Below are 23,878 nucleotides of genomic sequence, written 5' to 3'. Positions count from 1 at the left end.
GGCTCTTGGAAACGGGGAAATGTGTTTGCTGGATGCTTGTAATTCAGGGAAAGAGCATTTGCTGGACAGGGAAGCGCAGTTGCTCACCCCAGAGTCTCTGAGTCCAGCCTGGTGTTGAGGACCCGAGGCCTTCTGCTCCTGGTGTGGGGAGGGGAATGAGTTCCTCTAAGCCGATCACTGGGGAGCAGGGGGTGGGGGGTGGGGATGGTGACTTTTCCGAGCGAGGGCAGGAGCTTTCTGGGTCGGCCTGGCGGGTTCCCACTGCCTCTCAGACAGACTGGATGCCGTTAAGCCCGGATTTCCTGGCAGGCCCGCTGGAGGCTTTTCCAAAAGGCATCCCAGCCTGCGGGGCACAGCCTTTCCCTGTCTCATCTCGACAGGGAGCCCCTGGACACACGCCCCCTGTTTCCAGCTGGTCGCACATGCTTTTTTTTCACGCTGCAACCAGAAAGCCGGGCCAAGGTGTGACATTTATGAACCCCAGCAACTGGGAGCTGGGCGCGCACGCCGTGCTGCCTGTGATGTGGGGAGTGATGAATGGGCCGTTCTGCTTCCCCTCTGGCATGCCTGCAGCCTATTTACTGCCCGGCCAAGTATAAAACCGCGGCCGGCTGCGCTCGTCTCCAGCCCGGCGTCCCCGAGGAGACCACGCGCCGGAGCCCGGCCGGCCGTCTTCCCCAGGAGGCTCCTGGCTCGCTGAGAACCATGGTCCGTGGGCACCTGCTGGCTCTGTTTGCCCTCCCTTTTTGCCTGTGTCAAGATGAATACATGGAGGTGAGCGGAAGAGCTAATACCGCGGTGGCCAGAGTAGTGCAGAGCCACCAGCAGACCGCCCGTGGGGGCTCCAGGAGGGAGACAGTGAGAGCGCGGAGCCGCCCGAGCGCGGGGACTGTGGCTAATAACGCGTCTGCAGACCTAAAGCCCCCGAGGCCAGATGAGCTCCCGCACCCCGAGGTAGATGGCCTAGCCCCGATCACCCCGTTCTGGGGCCAGGTACTCAGCATTCTCTTCTAAGGCTTTCCTGGGAGGGGCTGTCCTGGCTGTGGCTTCAGCTGCGATTCTGAAGGGGGGTACTTCTGAGACATCTGCTGAGCAGCTGGCGGGTGTCTTTCTGGGGTGCTCTGTGCTCGAGGGGGGCTGTGGGTCTCTGAGAAAGCCAGCAGGGGTCAGTGTGCTGGGACAGAGAGACTGCTTGGTGCCCCTCCAAATAGGACACTGGGGGCCGCCGGCTCCCTGCTCTGCTGTGACTTGGTGTCCCCCTTCCCTGGGTGTGGAAAGAGGAGGCTGACCATGCGGTAGCCACATGGCTGTCCCTGCTCATTCGCCGATCATAAGGGAGTTGGGCTTTCTGAATCCGTGCCCAGCAGGGAGAAGCTGCCCTGGAGGTTTTCGCTTTGCTTTGAGAGTTTACTGCGGCCTTTCATGCCGGGCGTGTGATCTGCTTGCTAGCTTTCTAGGTTGCTAAGTTTCTATGTTCAGTCTGTTTCAAAAAGGACCAAAGAGTTAAAATAAACCAAGAGTTAAATCAACAAAAAGGCTACATATTTAAAATGTAAACCTCTTTGTATGAGTGAATGCCTGATAATCGCAGAGGATGGGGTTAATTTCTCAGAGTAAGAGCTCGGCAATAAGGGAACGTCTTTAACTCTTTTTTATTGAATCTTTATTGCTGAGTATTACAGGCAAACCCCTTTTCTCCCTCCAATGGCCCCTCCACCGGGCTCTCGTCCCACCCCAGGCTTCACCAACCTATTGTCTGTGTCCGTAGGTGATGAATGCCTCTGCGCATATAAATTCTTTGGTTAATCTCGTCCCATCCCTTCTCTCCCCCTTCCCTCTGAGATTCCTCAGTCTGTTCCATGTTTCCATGCCTCTGGTTCTATTTTATTCATCAGTTTATTTTGTTCACTAGATTCATCTTTAACCCTTTTAGGGTAGTATGGGAGTGAGCTAAATTTTCAGTGTAGTGAATGGCAAATTGGTGGGACTCAATTTATTTTAAACATTAAGGACAGCAAGATTTTAACATTAAGGACAACAGATTTTAAATGTCTATTTAAAACTATTTAACATATTTTTAACTGAAGTATAATCTATAAAAATAAAAGCGTAATATGATAATTAGACCGGCCATCCTTCCAGACGAAGCCGGGGCTGCAAGGAAAGCCCAGGTCCCAGGTACCAGAGGGAAGCCGGTGCCAGCAGTCAGGGGAAGGAAAGCCTACTCTTGCATGAATTTCGTGCATCGGGCCTCTAGTGGATTTAGAACATTGTATTTGTTTTAGGTGAACAACATAGGGAAATTTTTATTTACTATCTAAGCACCAAGCTTGCTGAAATCAGATGAGGGGGCAAGGAGAGTTACTTTGAATTATGTGATCTTTGAACAAATAGGTTTCACTACAAGAATTGACTGCTTTGATGCATTTAAATAGGCCCCGAAAGGGACATGCAGTTGCCATCTGATCCCCTCCTACCACAGGTGGAGAAGTTTGGGTTGAGACCCCTTATCTGATCAGGGACCAAGTTCACACACAGAACCACCTGTAGACCTAGGACTAACCTGGGACCTCTAACCGCACGATTCCGTGGGGCCGTGTCAAGGAAAAATTGCGTCTTTAAGGAGCCGCAGAAGAAACGATGACCTTTAAATACAACCTCTTTGTAAAGGCGTTTTAGAGTTTGTCTCTTGTCTGACAGTCTTTTGGCTGCAGGGTGAGCGATGCTCAGCTGTGTTTCCCATTGTGGGGAGGATATTTTCCCTTTGTCCAAGCCTTGATCTGGACTTTCTATTTCAGTTGGGATCTTTGCTGGATTCTTCCTGGCTCTGGCAGGGTGAGCCCCTAGCAGCAGTAGAAAGCAGATGGAGACTGTCATCAGTCATTATTTCTTGGTAACTGATACCCAGCAGGCCACTGAAGGTCCAAATTAATTTCTACCCACCCCACCTTCTATCCCCCTGGGCATTTAGCAGGCTGAAATCAGATCAGTCACTTTCTGCCTGTTTTTGAAATCAGGGACTTTCAAACTCCCCTGCCTCTCCAATATATTTCCAAACAAACCACTAACAGGAGATACTGACGAGATCTAGTCATTGATATTCTAGACGTTTTCAAAGCAACTCTTCTGCTCATGGATATGGAAACCCACCTGAATTTAGGATTGTCCTGTGTTCTTCTTGTATTTTAATTTTTCTGTCTCCTCATTCATTCTTTCACCAGTCATTTCCTGTGCCTCTACTGTGTGCCAAGCTTTAGGATGGGCATAAACACGCCCGAGGTTCTACTTCTGATCACTTCTGAAGCATTCTAGCAGCGATAAATGAATAGATAATTAAATACCGTGTGGCCAACTCAATGCACAAGAGACAGTTGGGGGAAAAGTGTCGGAGTGGTGGGCACTGAGCTGGATCTCAGAGATGAAACAAAAGGATGGCTGTCCATGGGCAAAGAGGGAGGAAGACATGGGATGGTTTCAGAGCCAGGCTGGGGGATGCTGTTGGCCGGCTGAGGAGCTTAGGTCATACTTTGCCAGCAAAAGTTTGTTTTTTTGTTCATAGCAGGGCAGTAAGGTGTCAGGTTTGGGCTCTAGGAAATGACTGTGCCCAAAGGGTCCATGGATGGGAGTGTGCAGAGATGAGGGTGAGCAGACCTGGACTCTTTCCCTGGCATTTTCTTCTCTGCAGCTCTTCCCCATTCACCCGTATCAGTCTCCCCTCCTCGTTCTAGACCTCGCTCCCTCTCCCTCTCTCTCTTCCTACTTCCCCTCTCCTTCTTTCTCGCTCCTCTTACTTGGGTTAAAGAGGAAGCTATGGACTCTCTTTCCTAGAAGTCACTTACTGTTGGTTGAGTTGACTTCTGAAGAGCTGCTCTGGGGCCTCCATCTTCAAAATGGACAGACCTTGTCTTAGGGACACCTTCCTCCCCTACTGCCCATTTGCATGTGCTTGGTGTTCAAATTGGACCTAATTTGGGGGAAAGGATTGATAAACTTAAGAGGGTGATAGACAGTAACTACCTAATTCGCCCTCACCTAGGAGGAAACATCCTCATTAACATGCTCTGTCCACCTTATTCTACAAGTCCATCGAAAGACTCAGGATCATTGCTCCATTTGACTGAGCTTTGAAAGCCAGCCAGCAGGAGGGACGTGTGAAATGTTGCAGCAGGGCTCTTCGAATGGTGCCCAAGAGGTAGTGACCGGAAGTCCCGCCCTGTTTTGGTGGTGGCTCTTTGCTCTCAAAGCACCCCAAGCAGCGTAGGCATGCACCCCAGTTTAGTTAGCTCTGATACTGAACAACCCCATCTCCTGGACTTAACTTCTCTTGCCTAGATACTAGACTTTAAAAGCAAAATCTTTCTAAGTCATTATTTCAGGTTTTGAAAAATACTTTAGTATCTTTGTTTGCATCTTAGAGCTGGAAAAAAAACCTCATGACCATCTTACTCAATCTTCTAATGTAGTAGAGAGGAAAAATGATGACTGGGGGATAGTGTCTCCCCTGAAGTCACACAGAACTGAGATGGGACTTCCAGGCTCCAGTCCAGTCTCCTTCCCGACATTCCCTTTCTGACATTCTCAGTATTTCGATTCTATTCATAAACAAATTGTTCCACATCAGGATTTTACCTCCTTCCACTCCCTTCTTTTCCAAAATCCATTATTGGCACCGGATTTCTTGGAGCTCAAAGAGCCGTATTTTCACATTAGCAAGATCATAGCAGGAAATGAAGGAATACTTTCTCCTCAGAGCGCATCTCTGGGTTGGAAGGTGGGTGGTGCTGTGGTGTCTGACTTTCCAAGTGTCTGGAAGCCCTGGTCTCAGACCAATTACTTTTGCTGATTATCTTTTTCGCCACCAGTTTTACAACAGGTTTTCATGGGTTCTCATACCTGTCCATAGTTGGGTCTGGTCGACTGAAAAGTAGACTGAGAGTTAGTTCCAAATGGTAGCGCCTGATCACTCAAGACTTGGGCTCTGAGCTGTTATGGGGAATTCCTGGGCTACATAAACTGTTCTGCATCGGCCAGGAGTAGCTTGGTGGAAACCTTTAGGAAAAGGAATGAGAGAGTAAGAGAAAAATCCAAGCCCATTTTTTTAAAAAAATTTTTTTTATTGATTTCAGACAAGAAGGGAAAGGGGGAGAGAGATAGAAACATCAGTGGTAAGAGGGAATCATCGATTGGCTGCCTCCTGCATGCCCCACACTGGGGATGGAGCCTGCAATCCAGCATGTGCCCTGACCATGACCTCCTGGTTCATAGGTCAATGCTCAACTACCTTGCCACACCGGGCTAGCATCCAAGCCCTTTTTTTATTTAAAAAAAAAAAAAGTAAGTCTAAATGTACAGCATTGTGAAGACTTTATCCACTTTTCTGCTTGAATTTCTAATTATAAAATGTGAATTTTACATTTTTCCCCTCCTTCTCTCTCGCCCTCTTTATCTCCCTCTCTCTTCTTTTGAAATTCCTCTTTTTTTATAATGAATCCCTTAGCAACAATATGCTGTTTTCAAGAAACCACTGAATTACAATTGGTGTCTAGGAAAGTTTCCACAAGTATTTGTATGACATAATTAAAAGGCAAGATTCCAGTTTAGATGAGACTCCAGTTTTATAAGCAACTCAAACTCTTTTGCCGATCAATTTCCCCTCGATCTCTAGCTCCTTGAAGTGAAAACACACATTTTAGAAATTTATCTTTAAATAAATAGGCATTTAACTCAGTGTCACATCTGAACACATTTACTCTTCATTAAGAACTCATTAAATATTTGTTCAAGCAATGTGATAATCATTTTAAAGTTCGAAGTGGAATACAAAACAGAACATCATGTTAAATACTTAAGAGGAAGTTAAAGTTGTTTCAAGACGGAGAAACGACTTCTCTGACTTATCTCTATTGATGTTAATATTTACCAACCGAAGTTTAATTTTTTGAAATAAAACTTTGAGTGGTTTCTCAAATGAAACTAAACTTAAAATGAGGTAATTCATAAAAATGTATTGGACTAACGGATACTTCATTTCTGTGATTCCCTGAGGCAATGCAAGTGTGTTCTGGCTGTTTGAAAAGCTAGAGTTACAATTGAGAATTTCTAAGAACTCTTAACCCAATATTACGAACATAGTCTTAATAACTATGTAAAGTTGATAATTCTTTTCTAAAAAATGACTTTATCTGAGGCAAACTGAGGACACCATCAGGGAGCAAGATCCAAACGATCCTGGGAATAACAGGTTTGCAGCGTCTTTTACACACTTGAAATTAAGGACAGGACATAAGGCAGATTGGAAAGAGCAAGGTGGGGATTGGATTTCAGGATAGTTAATAAGATTACATGCTCTCTTGAGGGTTAATATCCCCTTGGTATTTCGAAGGTACTAGTATATTAACCTAGTTGCACAAGAACAATCAAGAGGGCTCCCTTAAAACCTTCCACTAAAGAAGTTATAGGCCTGGGGTGTGACTACCCCCCATGACCTGCCCAGTTAGGAATTTAGAGTTTATGATCAGATCACTCTGTGAAGTTACTTTCTAAAGCACCCCTCCACCCTTTTTTGTGCACGGTTTCCCCTTTTGGTCATAAATTAATCCAAAGTATGCTTTGATGGCAACCTTTTGGTCAGACAATGTGGTCTCACGGAGCAAGGAAGGCTAATTCCTAGGCAGTCTCCGTATCAATGTTGTCTTGTTGACCACTGGGAAGGGGCCAATGCCATAACCACGGGATCTGAGTTGAGGCTGATTTTTTTCCCCCCCAAAAAGGGAAGGGGAGGTAAATGGAAGACAGTCAGGTCTGATGGTTTTCATTGGAGGAAAAAAAGCCACTCTGAATCGTCTACCCTGTGAACTATCATGATCTGAGCATTGCCTCTGCCTCATTCTTCCGTATTTGTCATCTAGTATATTTGCACAAACCATGAATAAAAAGGAGTATTAGCAGTTATCTTACACATGTTCTGTGAAAAGTTGATAATTCTCGTTTGGGAGTCATGGACTCAATCTAGCTGCATCCGAGGCTCCTGGGGGAAAAGGGGGGTCTCTGGAGTTTCCTCGTTTGCTGTCATGAGTAGCAGCGAAAGTGTACTTCTAGGGATACTGCCCAACACCCCACCCTCAGCCACCCTCACACTCCTTTCCAAAGAGTGAGTTCTTCTATTGATTCTCTTGGTTCCTTTACCCTTTGATCTTTGATTCATCTTAGCTACCCCTGACTCCTTTGCCATTGACATCCCCACCCCACCCCATCTTTTCTGATGTTGTTGTGGGTTGTTTGGGGTTAAACTTGCCTAGGGAGCAAGGCCAGAGGAAATTCAAAAGTCCTATTACTTTGCTCTGAAGCTTCTCTTTGTCTCTTTTTAAAGTCTCCATCGCCGGGAGGGCTGCCCCCAGACTGCAGCAAGTGTTGCCATGGAGATTACAGCTTCCGGGGCTACCAAGGGCCGCCTGGACCTCCTGGCCCTCCTGGCATTCCAGGTAAGGATGGGAGAGATGCACTGTGCTGCCCTAATTGCTGACTGTGCCAGATGGGAGCCAGGGGGTGAACCCAAATAACCGGAGATTGCTTGGGTATGATCCAAAGTGTGTGCGTGGAAAATCCAAAAGAGAGTGGGTAGACTGGGCTTATAGAGACAGTTTAGCTGGAGCAGCATAACCTGTATCCTATTTATGATTCCATTTGAAGCCTGGCGTAGGGAACTACCTGATTTTAATGAGGACATGCCCTGGCTTCAGATCGCTGCCACAGTGCGGTTCATGTGATGCATTGTATCTAACTTTCAGGGGACTTATGAAGTGAGAGTATGAAAGAGAGGAGATTTCCTGGTCTAGGCTACAGATATCTCCATGAGGCCATTCACTGAGCTACCCATCCTTCTGTCAGATTCTTAATTCAGTTCAATTCCTCTTCCCCTGGCCTTCAGCCACCCTCAGTTGCCTTTTATGGCTCTCTTGGTCTCATGGGAACATTTTTGCACTATGTGGAGGCACCGGGAATGCTGTCGAACTCCACCGTGCCTCTCTAGACCCACCATTCATCCACCCCGACTCTGCTGAGTGGCGTCCCAGGCATGCGGGGTTTGGATAACTTGCTGGAAAGCCCAGGTCCTCTCCATCCTAGAACTTCTAACCTTCTCTGGGGGTTTAGTTGTCTTCCTTCTCTCCAGGTTAATTCCTGGGGTTGGACCTTTCCTCAGGGTTTGGCAAACGTCCTCTTGCTCTTCCCTGATGTCCCCCATTGATGCTATCGCTATGAAATTAGGGTTAATTTTTTAAAGATGATTGAATGGCTTCTTGAATGTAACCAAATTTAAAATGAGAAAATATCTGCCTGGCCGGCATGGCTCAGTTGTTGAGCATCGACCTATGAACCAGGAGGTCACGTTTGGATTCCCAGTCAGGGCACCTGCCTAGGTTGTGGGCTCGACCCCCAGTGTGGGGCATCCAGGAGGCAGCCGATTGATTATCCTCTCTCATCATTGATGTTTCTATCTCTCTCTTCCTCTCCCTTCCTCTCTGAAATCAATCAAAATATATGTAAAAACTAAAATGAAATGAGAAAATGCCCCATTAGAATTTAAACTGTGATTCCTGGCATTGAATCACCGTCATTGACCGTCAATGACATCAGGCAACAGGTACAGTGGTTCGAGGTGAGATATTCAGACTGTTCTAAAATCTTCTCAGGTAAACTCTTCTCAGGTGACAGGACAGGCTGGCCTTGGCTAAATGCTCCCCATCAGGAGCAGTTTAGTCATTAACTCACTAAACTATAAACACACTCAAAGTTCATCCATCTGGGAGAATTGCAAGCCTGCTGTGATACCCGGCCAAAGGTTGCAGGCAGAGTCAATAGCAAAAGGGCCCGAAATTCAACAAACATAAAAAGAAAAGAGCTACAGACATTGTCCCATGGTGGCAAAATAGCGTGAAGGTCTGAAGTTGTTAGCCAAGTCTTGCTTTCAAAATTATTCTAATTTTTTATCCAAGATTTTATTTTTTCCCAGTTGTAAAAGAGGTATGTGTCCTTTGAAGAAAACTTAAAAACACACAGAAAGAAATCAGAAAAGTATGTAGAATGACACAAAAATCACTCATGTTCTGTCCATTTAGAAAAAATCACTATAAATATTTTTATGTAATTTGTTCTAGTCTTTTCCCCCTTCAGGTATAACACACACACACACATATGTGATATATATTCATACACACACATAGTATCATGCTATCTCTATTGATGGATAACCTTTCTACCAAAAAATATAATGAATATTACTAAAGTTATTACTTTTGTTCATGTTCAGCATTCTTTTTTATGACTATAAAACATCATCTCCCAGTTGTATTTTTTTTTTTTTAGTTTAGCCCTTCCAGTATTGGGGGACATTTAGGTGGTTTCTAATCTTTGCTACCATAAATGATGCTTTGGTAATCAGTCTTCTACACATTTTTTTTTTTCATAAAAAATGTTTTATAAGAAAAACAGGCTTTGGAGCCTTAAGAGTGTTCTGTTTAAAGGAGACCCCATTTGATGGTGCCTCTATGGCTGTGTCTGGGATTGTTTCAAATGGTGCCCCTTTACAACTGAGTTTGTACATTTGGGGGCTGTGTTTGTATGAGAATAGATGGTGAGTATGAGTGATGGGGCTTTCTCATGTGACGATGTCTGATTGTTTAAGGAAACCATGGAAACAATGGTAATAACGGAGCCACTGGCCATGAAGGGGCCAAAGGCGAGAAAGGAGACAAAGGAGACCTGGGGCCACGAGGGGAGCGAGGGCAGCACGGCCCCAAAGGAGAAAAGGGCTACCCGGGGGTTCCACCGGAACTGCAGGTACGTGCCCGGTGCCCCTCCAGGTGACTTCTGCATTGTCTTGGGCTTCCTGGTCCTAGGCAGAAGGCTCAGGCACCAGCGTGGAGGAAATCTAAGTCTCAGTCCACTCATCTCTAGAGTAGGAGATTTGTGCTGTTCAGAGCGCTTTGCAGCCATTCTTAGGGAGCAGGAAATGTTTGAAGGGTGAAACCCAGCTCCCTCAATAGACCAAATTCAAGGCAACCCTGAATGTCAGCTCATCTCCCACTTTCCAAATTTGAAGCTATCCTATATAATAAAAGGCTACTATGCAAATTGACCAAACGGCAGAATGACTGGTCACTATGATGCGCACTGGCCACCAGGGGGCAGACGCTCAACGCAGGAGCTGCCCCCTGGTGGTCAGTGCACTCCCACAGGGGGAGCGCCACTCAGCCAGAAGCCGGGCTCATGGCTGGTGAGCACAGCGGCGGTGGTAGGAGCCTCTCCCGCCTCCGTGGCAGCACTAAGGAATGTCCAACTGATGGCGGGGAGCAGGCCTAAGCCATCAGTCAGACATCCCCCAAGGGCTCCTGGACTGCAAGAGGGCGCAGGCCAGGGTGAGGGACCCCACCCCGAAGTGCACGAATTTTGTGCACTGGGCCTCTAGTGCTAAATAAAAAGGGTTTTGACAACTCGAATATATAAACTGTCTGAAAGATCAATGGGGGAAAACTTTGCCTTTTATTTGGGCATAGATAGTGGTTGTTTGACTGTGGATAAATTCCATCATTTTTCTGGGCCTTGTAAACTAAGAGGTCCTGTGTGTTACTCTAACTGCTTTTGTGGTTTTGTAACGTTTTAATGAATGTTGCTGAATAATTTTAGCAACCTGGGAGCCACGTGCCAGTATACATTTACCAATAAAAGGAGTCAGATGCCACTTGGCAAGATTAAAGTTAACTAATAGGATGGATGTTCTCAAAGCCAACTCTAACCCCAAAGCTGTGAGTGTTTATACCCTGGCTAAAGGCTTCTCAAATCTTTAATATACTAAGGTATAAGTAGAAGATTTCATCCAAATTTTCTCAATATGATTTGATAATAGAATTTTAACATTTCAAACAGCATTTTGAAGTCTAACGTTCCTTGAAATGCATGATCAGACTGTTGATATTTACCATCATTTTAGTGGCTACATAGCATAAAAATGTTAGAAATGACCATGATTTATTGAATTCATTTGCCACAGATTAATGTTCGAGTGATTTCCCATCTTGCTGTTACAGATACTGCTGGACTAAACTGACATGTATAAAAACTTTTTTACTACTTTGAAATAAACTGTCTGTTAAGTAACCACCAACCCTCTCCTTAGATCGCCTTCATGGCTTCCCTGGCCACTCACTTCAGCAACCAGAACAGTGGCATCATCTTCAGCAGCGTTGAGACCAACATTGGAAACTTCTTTGATGTCATGACTGGTAGATTTGGGGCCCCAGTGTCAGGTGAGATGTAAAAGTAAATGAATGACTGAATTAATCCCTCCACCAATCAAAAAAGAAGGAAGGGAGAGAGGGAGGAAGGGTTACAGTTTAGATTAGTGCCTCCCAATCCGAGGTTATTGGTTTAGAGTGATCATGTAATTGATTATATTCAATGTTCACTATTAGTTATTTCGCAGAGTTTCCCAGGCATCTCTTTACCAGCTAAACTTTAGTCTCTAACTATTTTCTTAAGACTTATGGCATCAATATTCCCGGGACTTCACATGTTCTCTACTCCATGGTAACTTGAGCTGCATGCAAAAACCTTGGCTTACAGCTCTTTCCCCCCTGTCTCCTGGCATTTGGCCTGAAGAACTCTGTAATAAGTCTGAATTTTTTTCTCTTATAAGTAACTTAATCATTTTGTTTGACTTACCAAAGAATTCTTGCTTTAACTTCAAAGTCCAATATTTTTCTAGAATAAGTGTTGGTCATTCTGAGTTAACTTCTCCTGCTCTGCATTGTGCCCCTTTGATATGTGGGTTTAAGCCTTCTTTTTGTCCAGAAAAGTTTCTTTGAATTACTTTTTAAAACATAAATACTGGTTTTTCTTCTCACTGTTGTAGTAAGGCGGGGTGGCAGTGGGAGCAGTCAGACTTGTGTTAAGAAATCTGGTTATAAGAGGTAGATGGTCTAGAGAATATTTTAAAACTATAATGAAGCCAATAAAAAGTCGGTTAGAGTTTATTATCAACACAGGCCAGCCACTTTAAACAATGTCAGTGATAAAATACTCCCTTTAGGAGTATTTAACAAGCATTCCCCTCCCTGACCCCTCACAGGGCACCTTAGCACACCACTGGTTGACGTCTTTAAAGGACCCCAATTATGCCTTGCTTGCTTTGTTTTTAACTGTCCTTTGTCTTCTGTGTCTATTATTTTCTGTAATCTTTCAGTGCTCTTCATTTCCATTTCATGTTGTTTGCTTCTTCTCTTTCTATCCTGCATGTTCTTAATTGTATCTTCTTTTTACTTCTTCCAGTTTCTTCTGTCTTGTTTCCATGATTTTTTTTTAAATGCCTTAATGTTAGTCATGATGTCGCGATTTTCAGTTCCCTCTTTTGTCTGGCCATTTATTTCTACCATGAATTCCTGCATAGCTTCATGATCCCTTCATATTTACTTCACTGCTCTATTTTACACTCATGATGGAATACTTGGTTACATTTTTCATCGACTGCATAACAACATCTCCTCTTGGTGAGTATTCTTCACCTGTTGGTAATGGTGGCTGCGCTTTTCTAGTTTTTAAAGTGAACTGATGGTTGAATGAGTTGGGTTTTCCTAGACCCACTCACTACGTGCAGTCATTTCTGGGTGAGGATGGGCCAAGCAGCCCTCCGGGCTTGGTCCCTCAGTGCTTCCTGCCCTGCTGTCAGGGGACTCACTGCTTTTCTTGTTTCAGTCCCTCTGTGTCTCCCCTGTGTGGCCACACTTCCTCTGCCTCCCCAGTCTGCTCTGGGTCCAGCAAGACTTGGGAACCCAGCCTGGCACTTGCCACTTCTCCTGTGTGTGGACATCTTATGTTTGCTGGCGGGTTCTAGGATCCGCCACTGCAGGGCTGCTTTCCACACCTTCTGTACCTTATTTAGCAACCTTCCCCCAAAACAGAACTTTTGCTTCATCTCAGCTCTGCTCACTGGAGGAGCTTGTCAGCCTCTGTCCTGCAGAGCGGCCTTTCTCCACCAGGGAGCGTGTTTTTCTTGGCACTGGTTGCGATCTGCTGCTATATGGCCTCCTCAAACCCCCTTGCCCCACCCCCTTGACACCTCCATGGGACTTTTAAAGTTTATTGGTTTGTTGTTTTTATTTATTTGTTTTTGTCTCTTGGCTTTGCGGGAAATGGATACCTCTAGGTGTTTCTTTTCAATCCCTTTTGTTTCTCTGTATGGTATCCAGAAGAAAAAGATGAAAATTCGGATTGATGCAGTGACCATGTTAGACTTGTTGCAAATGCTTTTAATGTGCGCCTCGATTTATTTTTCTACCCAGCTAAAGTCAGATGTGAATGTCATAGGAAGTGATAGAAGCAATCTTTCAACACGCTTCCATCAGCTTTAAAACGTTTTTTGTGATGTTTCTGCTCTGAAGGTTCAGTTTATAATTTTCCTAGAACTGTTTGTAGCACTATCCGTGCCACAGTTTATGTAAATACCCAGATAAGCCCAGTCCATGGTTGCATTGTTTGCAATGGCTTTGTAATGGAAGCTCAAGGGCTTAGTAGTTCTTCAGAACTCTAGTTATCAGATATGATTCTGATAATAGCAGCTGTCATCTGACTCCCATGTTACTGTTTAAGCCTCATTCAACAGACTGCAAAAGACTGTTTTATGATTTTCATCTTTGGGAGTGATGAGACAAAGAAGGTTGATTTCTGCAGTTACAGTAACATCTGAAAACCAGAGTACAAGTGCGTTCTCGGAGGAAACACCATGTGTGGATATAATATATATATATATATATATTCATTTTTGTATTTTCAACTCTGGGGATTTTATTATTCACCATCCGGTTCCTCAGTCTGCTTTCTCTGAAATGCTTCTGCCATTTATTTACTACAGTAGTCATCATTTTTTTCATGAAAACAAAGATCTTTTCCTGTCCTTTGATTCCAGCTTTATCTTCTTAAGGCATTGAAAATTGGTGTGTGTGTGTGTGTGTGTGTGTGTGTGCGCGCGCGTGTGTAATAAGTTTTGTAAAATGTAAAAAACTGGACACATGTACACTACTTTCTTTGAGTTCTCTGCTTTTCACCTGCGGACCACCTGGGAGTATGAATGGACATGGCTGATGAGTATGCTACTTCCTTTAATCCCAGCGCCTTGAGTATGCGAGCCTGCACTAAGTGAAGCATAATCAGACGTCTTTATTTGGTTCCACTTGACTCAGAAGCAGGTGCACCAGCATGTACCCTTCCAGCTTCCAGCTTTCTTGATTGCACCTTTGGAAAAGAGCCAGAAATGATGCAGGGCTGGTTTTAGATGTCTCTGGGGCTTTCTCTTCCAGAGCCTGCTGTGGGCTGAATGCTGCATCCCTCAAAATCCCTCCATTGAAAATCCAGTGCCTAAAGGGATCACTTTCAGAGGTAGGGCCTTGGGGTGTGATTAGATCCTGAGGGTGGAGCCCTCATGAACGGGATTAGTGCCTTCCTGAAAAAGGCCCCTCTGCTGAAAGACGATACAAGCAGAAGTCCATGACGTGGAAGAGGGCTCTCGTCTGACCAGGCGGGCACTGTGGTTGCAGACTTCCGACCTCTGGAACTACGGGAAATAAATGCCTATGGTTTATAAGCTACTCAGTCTGTGCTATCACAGCAGTTCGAATAAACTAACATGTGGCCATGAGTTTAAAAATGTAGTGTGGACATCAAAGATACTTCAGTCATCTTTCCAGAATGCACTCTCAAATCTAGGGCGCTTTGGGGTTGAGATTTTTCTTTTCTCCCCTCTCCCTGTGATTGGATTCTTCTTAATCGCCCAGTCAAGCTACTATCTGTCTACACTGGCATTTCAGATGTATCAGGTTAAATTAAGGTGCATTCGATGAGGAGCCCTGAAATCTTACAAAGACATTCGTATCTTTTAAAATATGTTTGCCTTTTCCAGATGAGAAGGGTTCATATTGATAGCAGCACGGTTAGGCTGCTGAGTCCACGTTGCCTCTTTCTGCTGATTGTGCATAATCTCACCTACTTACAAGGCCTGTTGTGAGAAGCTGTTGGGAGTGTCTCTTTAGGGCTAATCCACACTGATCTGTGTTTCAGCATTTCTTACCTTTGGCTAAATCTGTGGCGAGTGTGCTCACCCGCTGTGCTGTTTATTACACGCGTTTATTTTCCTGGGCCACGGAGGTCATGTGCCTGTTGTTCAGGGCTCTGTGCCTTGGCCGTGTGAGTCCTGAGGAGGGTGTTGAAGATGGTTAACCTGTACCCGGGAACTTTGTGCTCTGTACTCTGTAACTTTGCCTTAAGCACTTGGTCAGGGGTAAGAGGAGGCAGTGACATACAGCCAAAATGAGGTCGACTCTTTCCTTGAACACACACTGCACACATTGGGAAAGTCTGAAAAAAAAAATTAAAGCAGTTTGAAGCTGAGAGCAGATAAAGAAGCCCGCATGCAAATAAGGGCCCAGAGGAACCCACGGACCACATAGACTACCAACAAAAGAAGTGGGAAGTCATGGGGCATATCTCCCTGCTGTCTCGTGGTCATCCATGTACCATATATTAACATAAATGTGATTCAACACCTGCCTTTTTCAGGCGTGTATTTCTTCACCTTCAGCATGATGAAGCACGAAGACGTTGAGGAAGTGTACGTGTACCTCATGCACAACGGCAACACGGTCTTCAGCATGTACAGGTGGGTGGCCTTCTCGATCGTAGGTAATGTCCACGCCACCACTGTTTGCTCAAAGGATGGCCAAGGCCAGGGACTAGATAGGAATCAATAGACCCTGATGTGGACCCTGCCATCACTGAGCGCTCCCACACACCAGTATACGGCCAGATTATAACTACAACTGGAATAAACAAACCTGATGAACTTGGGCATAAACAGGTTAAGAGGCCATGAATTAATTACTAGCAACGCTCGCCACAGCCAGTCATTGGTATTCTTTTTTTAACGCATCATCTCTTTCCTTCCCTCTCATTCTTTCCTTCTGCTTTCCCACTCTCCCACCCCTTTTGCTTAGAGTTTAGCCCCATGGATGGCCTTGTCTACCGTCCCTGTGGGCTGATGGATTGAGAGCTTGGAGTAGGTTCTTCTCTCCTGGCCGTGCTGTTGCTCTGATATCTATCTTAGCAACCTGGCACTAGGGCTCCTTGAGGAGGAAATTATTTTTAAAAGAAATATTTCAACTTGCTGTGGTGTAAGCATAGGATGTGGGAAAGAGGCAAAGAGCTAGCATCTTCCCCACATTTAAATTGTTGGTTAGTTATCTACAGAAAACTTTGGGGCTGTTATCATTTCTCTGTTATTTTTTTTTTTTAAATATTGATTTCAGAGAGGAAGGGAGAGGGAGAGAGAGATAGAAACATCAACGATGAGAGAGAATCATTGATCAGCTGCCTCCTGCACACCCCACACTGGGGATTGAGCCCACAACCTGGGCATGTGCCCTGACTGGGAATTGAACTGTGACCTCCTGGTTCATAGGTTGATGCTCAACCACTGAGCCACACCAGCTGTGCTTCCCTGTTAGTTTTGATGACTTGTGAGGATTGCACATTTTCTCCTGGAGCCTGGCCACCAGTGGGAGGAGATATCTGAAATGCCAAAAGATAAAAAGATGAGTCACTTAGATGAAGGTGCTGTAACAAAGAGATACAGCATATAGTTCAAGACTATCTAGTTAGTCTTGAACAAAAGACTAACTTTTGTTCAAGTTAGTCTCTGGGCTGTTTGTCCCTTTGGCCCCTGATGCTGTCCTCTGGGAGGGTAGTCCTTGTTTGTGTGTCTCCAGAGCCATATCTAAGAGGTGAGTAGGTTGTCAGTGGGGGTCTTTTACAGCCTGTTTTCTGCTCGTGCCAATTTGAAGGCTAAGAGGACTTAGTTGAACATCCCAAAGTCTTTTTAGGCCAGTTTTTTGTTTCTTTGTTGGTAATACCATTTTTCTCAGAAAGGTAGGTTTCTGATCTATTTGCTACCAGTCAGTTATCTATGTTAATAAACCACATCCAATGTTATTTTCTTGACAGTTTTTAAGCCTGTTATTTCCTTGATTTCTTGTTCTCATACCCTTATCTCTCAACTTAATGGTGGCTACCAGAAGACCTTCAAAAACAATCCATTTAGGTAGAACAGCTAATTTTTTAAAAACTTTTTCTATTAAGGTATAATTGACATACAAATTATATTCATTGCAGGTGTACAACATAATGATTCGACTTAGGGTGTTTCAACTTACGATGGGTTTATTTGGACATAATCTCATCGTGAGTCAAGGAGCATCTGTATTTTAGTTTGGCAGCCCTCCCTCTAATACCAAATTCTAAATTAGCCAGGGTGGACTACACTACTGCAATGTTGGCCCAATGTAAAGGCTTGGCCACCGCGGAAACCCCTTTTTTCCTCATGGGACAATCCAGAATGGTTGCTCCTGGTGTGGCAGACGATAGAGAGCTTTCCTCTACACAGTCTTCAAGCACTCAGGCCTCAACACACAACTTCCAAGGTCATTCTGGTCATTGTCCTTAGCATCCCACACAATCATAATGAGGAAGGATCAAGCAGGGGTGTTCCTGAGAGTTGCACTGGCCAAGTCTAGCGGTGGCACCTGCCATTTCTGTTCCCATGTCCGTGAAAGAACTTACTCCCAGGACTATCCCTAAACGCACGAGAGCTGAGAGAGAAGGGGAGGGCAGGTTTTGGTAAAGAGCAGGCTGCCCACTGCAAAGCCTAAGTAGATGGTGCCTTTTTTCTTTCCAGCTACGAGACAAAGGGGAAATCAGACACGTCCAGCAACCACGCAGTGCTGAAGCTGGCCAAAGGAGATGAGGTTTGGCTGAGGATGGGCAATGGCGCTCTTCACGGGGACCACCAACGCTTCTCCACCTTCGCAGGCTTCCTGCTCTTTGAAACTAAGTGAATAGAGGACTAGACCAGCTCCACTTTGGGGAAAACTTGTAGCTGAGCTGGTATTGTTATGATGTGAGGAACATTAGAGTTAAGGGTTCTACATGTTGTATGTTTATTTTTTAAAAAATTTATTGGTCACATTGTTAATCATGCTACAGATACAGCAATAATGTGGGATGACTCAGGGGCTCAGAAGAATCAAACACAAAACAGTTTTCCCAAGTGACCTTGTCTAAAACACTCACCACCTTTCTCTCTCTTCCCCAGGCATCTAAAAGAGAGTTCCCCTCTTGGTACAAGTTGGAAATACTGGTTCCCATCAGAGAGGTCATTTGCAAAGAGTTTTGGCAGCTCTGTTTTTAATTTAATAGCAGCTCTCAGGAACCCCTGAAGCTTTGAGTTCATCATTATAACTTTTCAGCAAATAGGATGCAGTGATTAAGATGGGGCTGAGGCAAGAGCAGGGGTACTTGCTAGGATCGAGGTACCAGAAACACGTGTAAAACCTAGACTGGGAAGTAGCACTTTGATCCAGTGGGTCAACACTCATGAATAAAGTACAGATCTTTTTTCGTCATTCCTGATAGCTTTTCGATAGCAAAAGTATTCACAATGCCCACACATTCTTGACTCATCCTTTTTAAAAACAAAACAAAACAAGGATGTTACTGTAACTAAACCCTAACTTCTAATAGTTTGTATTTTTCAAAATAGAATTTTTTCATGATCCAGAGTTGGGTTGACAAGATCTGGTTTATCAGGTTGCCTCTTTTCCACTGTGTTGCTTAGATTACAATAAATCTTTGTAATGCAGTGTAGGTCCACACTGTACCCATATAATCACCTTTTCTCTAGAAATTACCCTCATGAACTTTACACACACTCACAAGTCATGTTGAAGGAGCTGTAGACTTAGTGATATATAGTCAGACTAATGGATTCAAGATAGGAGACATACACTAAAATCTCTTAGCCTTTTTAAAATAAAAACGCTATGACTTTTTTGATTGCCACGTTTAGCCAATATTCACAGAGCAGCTGTGCCACTTGACTTCCCTAAAAATCTATTTTCCAAGGATTAAATGAGTCACCAAACCAACATTCATGAGGATGCACCATAGACACATCTGAATATAACACCCAAAGATAGAACCTAAAATTGGTCTATTTTAAGCAAAGACATTATCACTAGAATATGTGTTTACCCTGATGTCGAATCACACTTAAAGTGCACTAGAGAGATGCTATCTGACAGATATCATACAATGAATTCCCTTATAAGTAACGGGCCCTTAATTTATTTTCTGTTACAAATTGGGTTTCCACAGAGGCTTAAACTATGGGTTTGCTTTCTATTGATTACCCATCTATAGCTGGAGGTGGAGAAAATTAATTAGGGCTGCTCTGTTAGCTGACAGTGTATTTCATGCTCAGTTCAGCCTTTGACCCTTTTCTTCCCATTTGCAAATATTTTAAAACTCTTCCTGAATCCTCATGTAATGCTACTTAAAATGGAATGGATAGTAGCTAAAATGTGCTTGACTGGAAATGTTTTTGTGATTTTGTATACGTCCCCAATACCTCACCCTTTCCCATGGAATGAGGTTGAAGTTTACTATGAGCCAATGTCATAAATGCCCTGTAACAGTGCATTGGCAACAGATATTCGGATGTTGCCGGCTAAGGGAAGTCCATACCTAAAGAACATACAGTACAAGCCAAGTGCCTGTAGGAAGATACCGGACTGGCTTTCAGTCAAATCGAGGCAAGAAAAATGTAATACGCATTATGTGAATCATAAACACACCTTTGTTAAATGTACTGTTTTATAATGTTCTTAATAAAGTTGAATAGTCATACAATTGTAAGTCACCATGATTTGTTAACACAAAGTTAAAATATTTTCATGCAGATGATGTGAAGGGTCGTACAATCACTTCTGTGGGCACAGACCTGGGTCACTTGTCTACTCCAAACTCCACTTTTCAGTTAGTCCATTGTTACAACTTCAACCTTTTTAAGACATTGCTGTTTAGAGGACCCTTTAATGAAATCTGAATATCTTGAAGGGGAAAGGCTCTTCATCACAACCCAAAGTCTGTCTATGTTGATCCCAGAATTCTAGTCTTCACCTTAGTAGAGACAGACACCTCAGGTTTGGATGTGGCCCAGCAGAAAGCACTTTCAAATAAGTCCCGGGTGTGAAGAAGAGTGATTAGTAAGGAAGGTAGGAGAAAGTGAGGATAATTATCAATGCTTCCCAATTTTACCGACTTCCAGAATTTGAAAGACTGATTTTACAAATCTTCCTAAAACTGAGGCTCTGTAGAGGAGATAGTAGGCAGGTGCCATGGGGAATGTAAAGGTATCACCTAAACAACCAACTTTTAAATATATATATTTTTTATTGATTTCAGAGAGGAAGGGAGAGGGAGAGAGAGATAGAAACATCAATGATGAGGGAGAATCATTGATTGGCTGCCTCCTATACACCCCATTCTGGGGATTAAGGGAATGGAGCCATGACCTCCTGGTTCATAGGTCGATGCTCAACCACTGAGCCACGACGGCTGGGCTAAGCAACCAACTTTTAAATTCTAAAACCCAAGTGAAGGTAAAGTCCATAAATGAAGCATGTGGGTTTCTGCTCGCTGCAGAAATGCAGTCGGTTCAGTGTAGCTGCTCCACAAAGTGGTCAGGCGGGTGATTTCCAGTGTCGAAAGGGCTGCATTTGAACTTTAAACAAGTAGATTATATTGAAGGAATAGTATTGAGCAAATTGCAAACAAAAGCTGAAGTAAAAAAATATTCAAGCAAAGAATAGAATAATTTTATATAATAAAAGCCTAACATGTTAAGTGTCCAGTGGTCTGATCATCCATTCAACCAATCAAAGCATAAAATGCTAATGATATGCTAAGGCCGCTCAACCACTTGCTATGATGTACACTGACCACCAGGGGCAGACGCTCTGACTGGTAGGTTAGCTTGCTGCTGGGGTCTGGCCAATCAGGACTGAGGGAGACAGGCAGGACACGCCCTGGAGTCCTCCCTCAGTCCCTCCCCAGCTGGCCAACCTCCTGCGTCTCTCCCCAGCCCCGATTGTGCACTGTTGGGGTCCCTTGGCCTGTCCTGTGCCCCCTGCAATCTGGGACCCCTCGGGGGATGTCGGAGAGCCGGTTTCAGCCCAATCCTGCAGGCCAAGGCCAAGGGACCCCACTGGTGCATGAATTCATGCACCAGGCCTCTAATCAAATATAAACTGCAAAGGGCATGGCTGGAATTGATAAACATCTACTTTGTGCAAAGATACTGGGCTATTCCAGGAGCTACTCAGCATTTTTTCACCTCCTGTGAGTCTTTAACCTGAGAAGAGAAACATTCTGAGATGCCCTAACTGAAATGACAGCAGGCTGGAGGGTGGGAAGAAGAGGCAAGGAAGATTCACCAGTGAACAGTCGGGGCTGAAACCAACAGCCTTCCTGAATGCATTGAAACCTTGAATGGACTTCAAGCAGCTATCTGGAAAGAACAGCTGCCCCCAGATGCCACAGCATCCTGCTTACACGCGAACTTTCTGGCCTGTTTCCCACAACCGACACAGAAGCATCAAATACTTCCTCCTTACAAACGACTCCCCTATCCCAGAACTTTCTTTGATTTACCTCTTCCCTGCCACCCCCTTACCTAGAGACAATGTTAATCCTTTCAAAGCAACTTACATCTTTCTTCCTCAAATGCGTTGTATAACAGAGCCCTGGCGACCCCAGGACGGTGGGCACGTTTGCCTTCTCCATCCAGCCGGGCTGCTGATCTAGACTGTGTGATCAGAACCTGGCCCTTTTCTGGCTGGTAAGTAGCTCAGTAAATCCGCTCTTTCAGGAAAACTTTCTGTCTCAAAGCTTTTTGTTAAGCAAACCTAATGGAGGAAGATAGGCAAAGGAGAATAAGTGCCTGGATGACATCATGTAAAGCGTGTTTTAGGAGCCACAGACGGCAACGGGCTAGGGGTTGACAGGAGAGAGAAACAACACCCCGCTCACAGCATGACACAGCTGTGGAAAAGGTAGTGTTTTATGGCCAGAGACAAGTTCACTATGTTTGGAGTATTACTTTTAAAAATATCTTTTTGTTCTTTCCTGACTATAACGCCTACTGCAGAAATTTTATAAAATACAGAAAAGCATTTACTATAAAAATCATCACACCAAACATAATACTAGTATTCTGAAGTATTTATGTCATTCTTTTCCTGCACATCTTTATGCTTTTTATTTTTTAGGAACACAGTAATAAAACAAATCATTTGACATTATACTTTTTATATATTTTTATATCTTGCTATGGTTTGCCCTAACATCCTGAGAGCGCTCTCAAATGCTATTAAGGAACATTGGATAGAGAGGGACAAGGAAGTGTTAAGTTAGTTAAACAAGGAGGCCACGAGACCGAGGTGGCTCTAATCCTGTGACATCCTAGGAAGCAAACCAAAATCTAAGCCTGAACTGCCCTTAAGATTACGAAATCCAAACCTGAGAACAGCCAATCACAAACAGCCAATTACACTTTAAGCCACAGCCCATCAATAATTTCCTTGTTTTGCTTCCACCTTTTTTTTTTTCTATGAAAGTCTCTCCTCATGGCATGTTGGTAGAGCACGCCTAACCACTTTCAGTTTGACACTCAGGTTGGAATAGACTTTTGCTCTTCTAAATTCTTAAAGCTTTTCATATGCCTCAGGACGTCTTTTAAAGAGGCTATTCTGAGATGAAGGCAAAGAGAAGGTGTCTGGGTCAAGGAGGAGGCAACAAAGAGAAAGCTACAAGAACCCCCAAATCATTCCAAAGCTGGTTAAAACGATTTCAAGCTGGCCTAAAAGATCTTGATTACCATTGTGCCAAATCTGGCCTCCACTTCAGTCACCTGCCTCAGCATATATGAGCCCATACTTCGGAAAGGACTAGGGCAGGTTGATTGTGCTGGCATCCACTTTTGGTTCTATTAAAATTCCAGAACAGTCCAATGACCAAGCCACCTAAACACAGGCCATACAGCAGTGGTTCTCAACCTTGCCTGCACATTAGAATCACCTGGGAATCTTTTTAAAAATCCTGATTTCTGGGCCTCATCCTCCGGAAATTCTGTTTCTTTGTTATGGGGTGGGGCCACAACATTAGTAACAAAGAAACAGAATTTCCGGAGGATGGGGCCCAGAAATCAGGATTTTCAAAAGATTCCCAGATGATTCTAATGTGCAGCCAAGGTTGAGAACCACTGCCATGCAGAGATGAGAGAAGACCATCTGTAAACGCAGTAGGGCTATTTGCGATGACTTATTTTATTGTACTTTAAAAAGAAAAAAAAGATTGTGCATTAAAATGAAAAACTCGGATCTGTCATTATCCATAAAAATGGCAGGTGACAAATCCAAAATATTTTTAGACCTCTCTCATTTGGCCCGATGAGCACCCCCTTCTGATGTTCTTCTGGTATTACACTTTATACATATTCCGTAGTGTAGTGTGAACTTTTTTTTTTTTTGGAAGGCATGTAATCCACAGTTTATAACTCAAAATCGAGCGCATCTAGAAGGGATCTCAAGCCCTTTGTGGATTCAGTCATTCGTGGCTAAGAAGCACAGACAGTGAAGGAGACAATCTGCAGGCCACAGGCGGAAACAGCATCCCTTTTGTTGTTGGTGGTCCTCACCCAGGGATATTTTCCCATTGATTTTTAGGGAGGGGGAGAGACAGAGAGGAACATGGTGTGAGACACATGGATTGCTTGCCTCCTGCACACGCTGACCAGGACGGGGATTGAGCCTACAAACTAGGTCTGCGCCCTGGATCAGAACTGAACCTAGTCCGCGGGCCGAGCTACAGCCACTGAGCAAAACCTGCTAAGGCTTTTTTTTTTTTTTTTTTAATTTACAGCATCGTTCTTAAATAGGTATTC

At 44.2% G+C, this 23,878-nt stretch overlaps 1 protein-coding gene across 3 annotated transcripts; it reads left to right on the top strand.

The window, feature by feature from the left end:
- Nucleotides 1-280: 280 nt before the first annotated feature.
- Nucleotides 281-19,785, top strand: C1QTNF3 (C1q and TNF related 3). 3 transcript variants are annotated; one of them, XM_036310819.1, is made up of 6 exons: nt 281-954; nt 7,370-7,481; nt 9,683-9,837; nt 11,174-11,303; nt 15,604-15,703; nt 17,774-19,785. In XM_036310819.1, exons 1-6 carry the CDS (start codon nt 538-540, stop codon nt 17,931-17,933), a joined length of 1,074 nt encoding a protein of 357 aa, XP_036166712.1. In that variant the 5' UTR covers nt 281-537; the 3' UTR covers nt 17,934-19,785. The 3 variants fall into 3 exon arrangements, with proteins under 3 accessions (XP_036166712.1, XP_036166711.1, XP_036166713.1); XM_036310818.1 differs by having other exon boundaries at nt 281-993; XM_036310820.1 differs by having other exon boundaries at nt 286-774.
- The last annotated feature ends 4,093 nt before the right edge of the window (nt 19,786-23,878 follow it).

The sequence above is a fragment of the Myotis myotis genome, unplaced genomic scaffold (genome assembly GCF_014108235.1).
Source record: "Myotis myotis isolate mMyoMyo1 unplaced genomic scaffold, mMyoMyo1.p scaffold_m19_p_5, whole genome shotgun sequence".
In the NCBI taxonomy this organism is placed as follows: Eukaryota; Metazoa; Chordata; class Mammalia; order Chiroptera; family Vespertilionidae; genus Myotis; species Myotis myotis.
This window is presented reverse-complemented; position numbering and strand designations above follow the sequence as displayed.

What these genes read in the sequence shown, in the direction of transcription:
- C1QTNF3 (XM_036310818.1), top strand. Translation starts at nt 538, where the DNA reads ATGGGCCGTTCTGCTTCCCCTCTGGCATGCCTGCAGCCTATTTACTGC. An exon ending in TGGCCCTCCTGGCATTCCAG is followed by an intron (nt 7,482 to 9,682) that starts GTAAGGATGGGA and finishes TGATTGTTTAAG; the next exon opens with GAAACCATGGAAACAATGGT. An exon ending in ATTTGGGGCCCCAGTGTCAG is followed by an intron (nt 11,304 to 15,603) that starts GTGAGATGTAAA and finishes TGCCTTTTTCAG; the next exon opens with GCGTGTATTTCTTCACCTTC.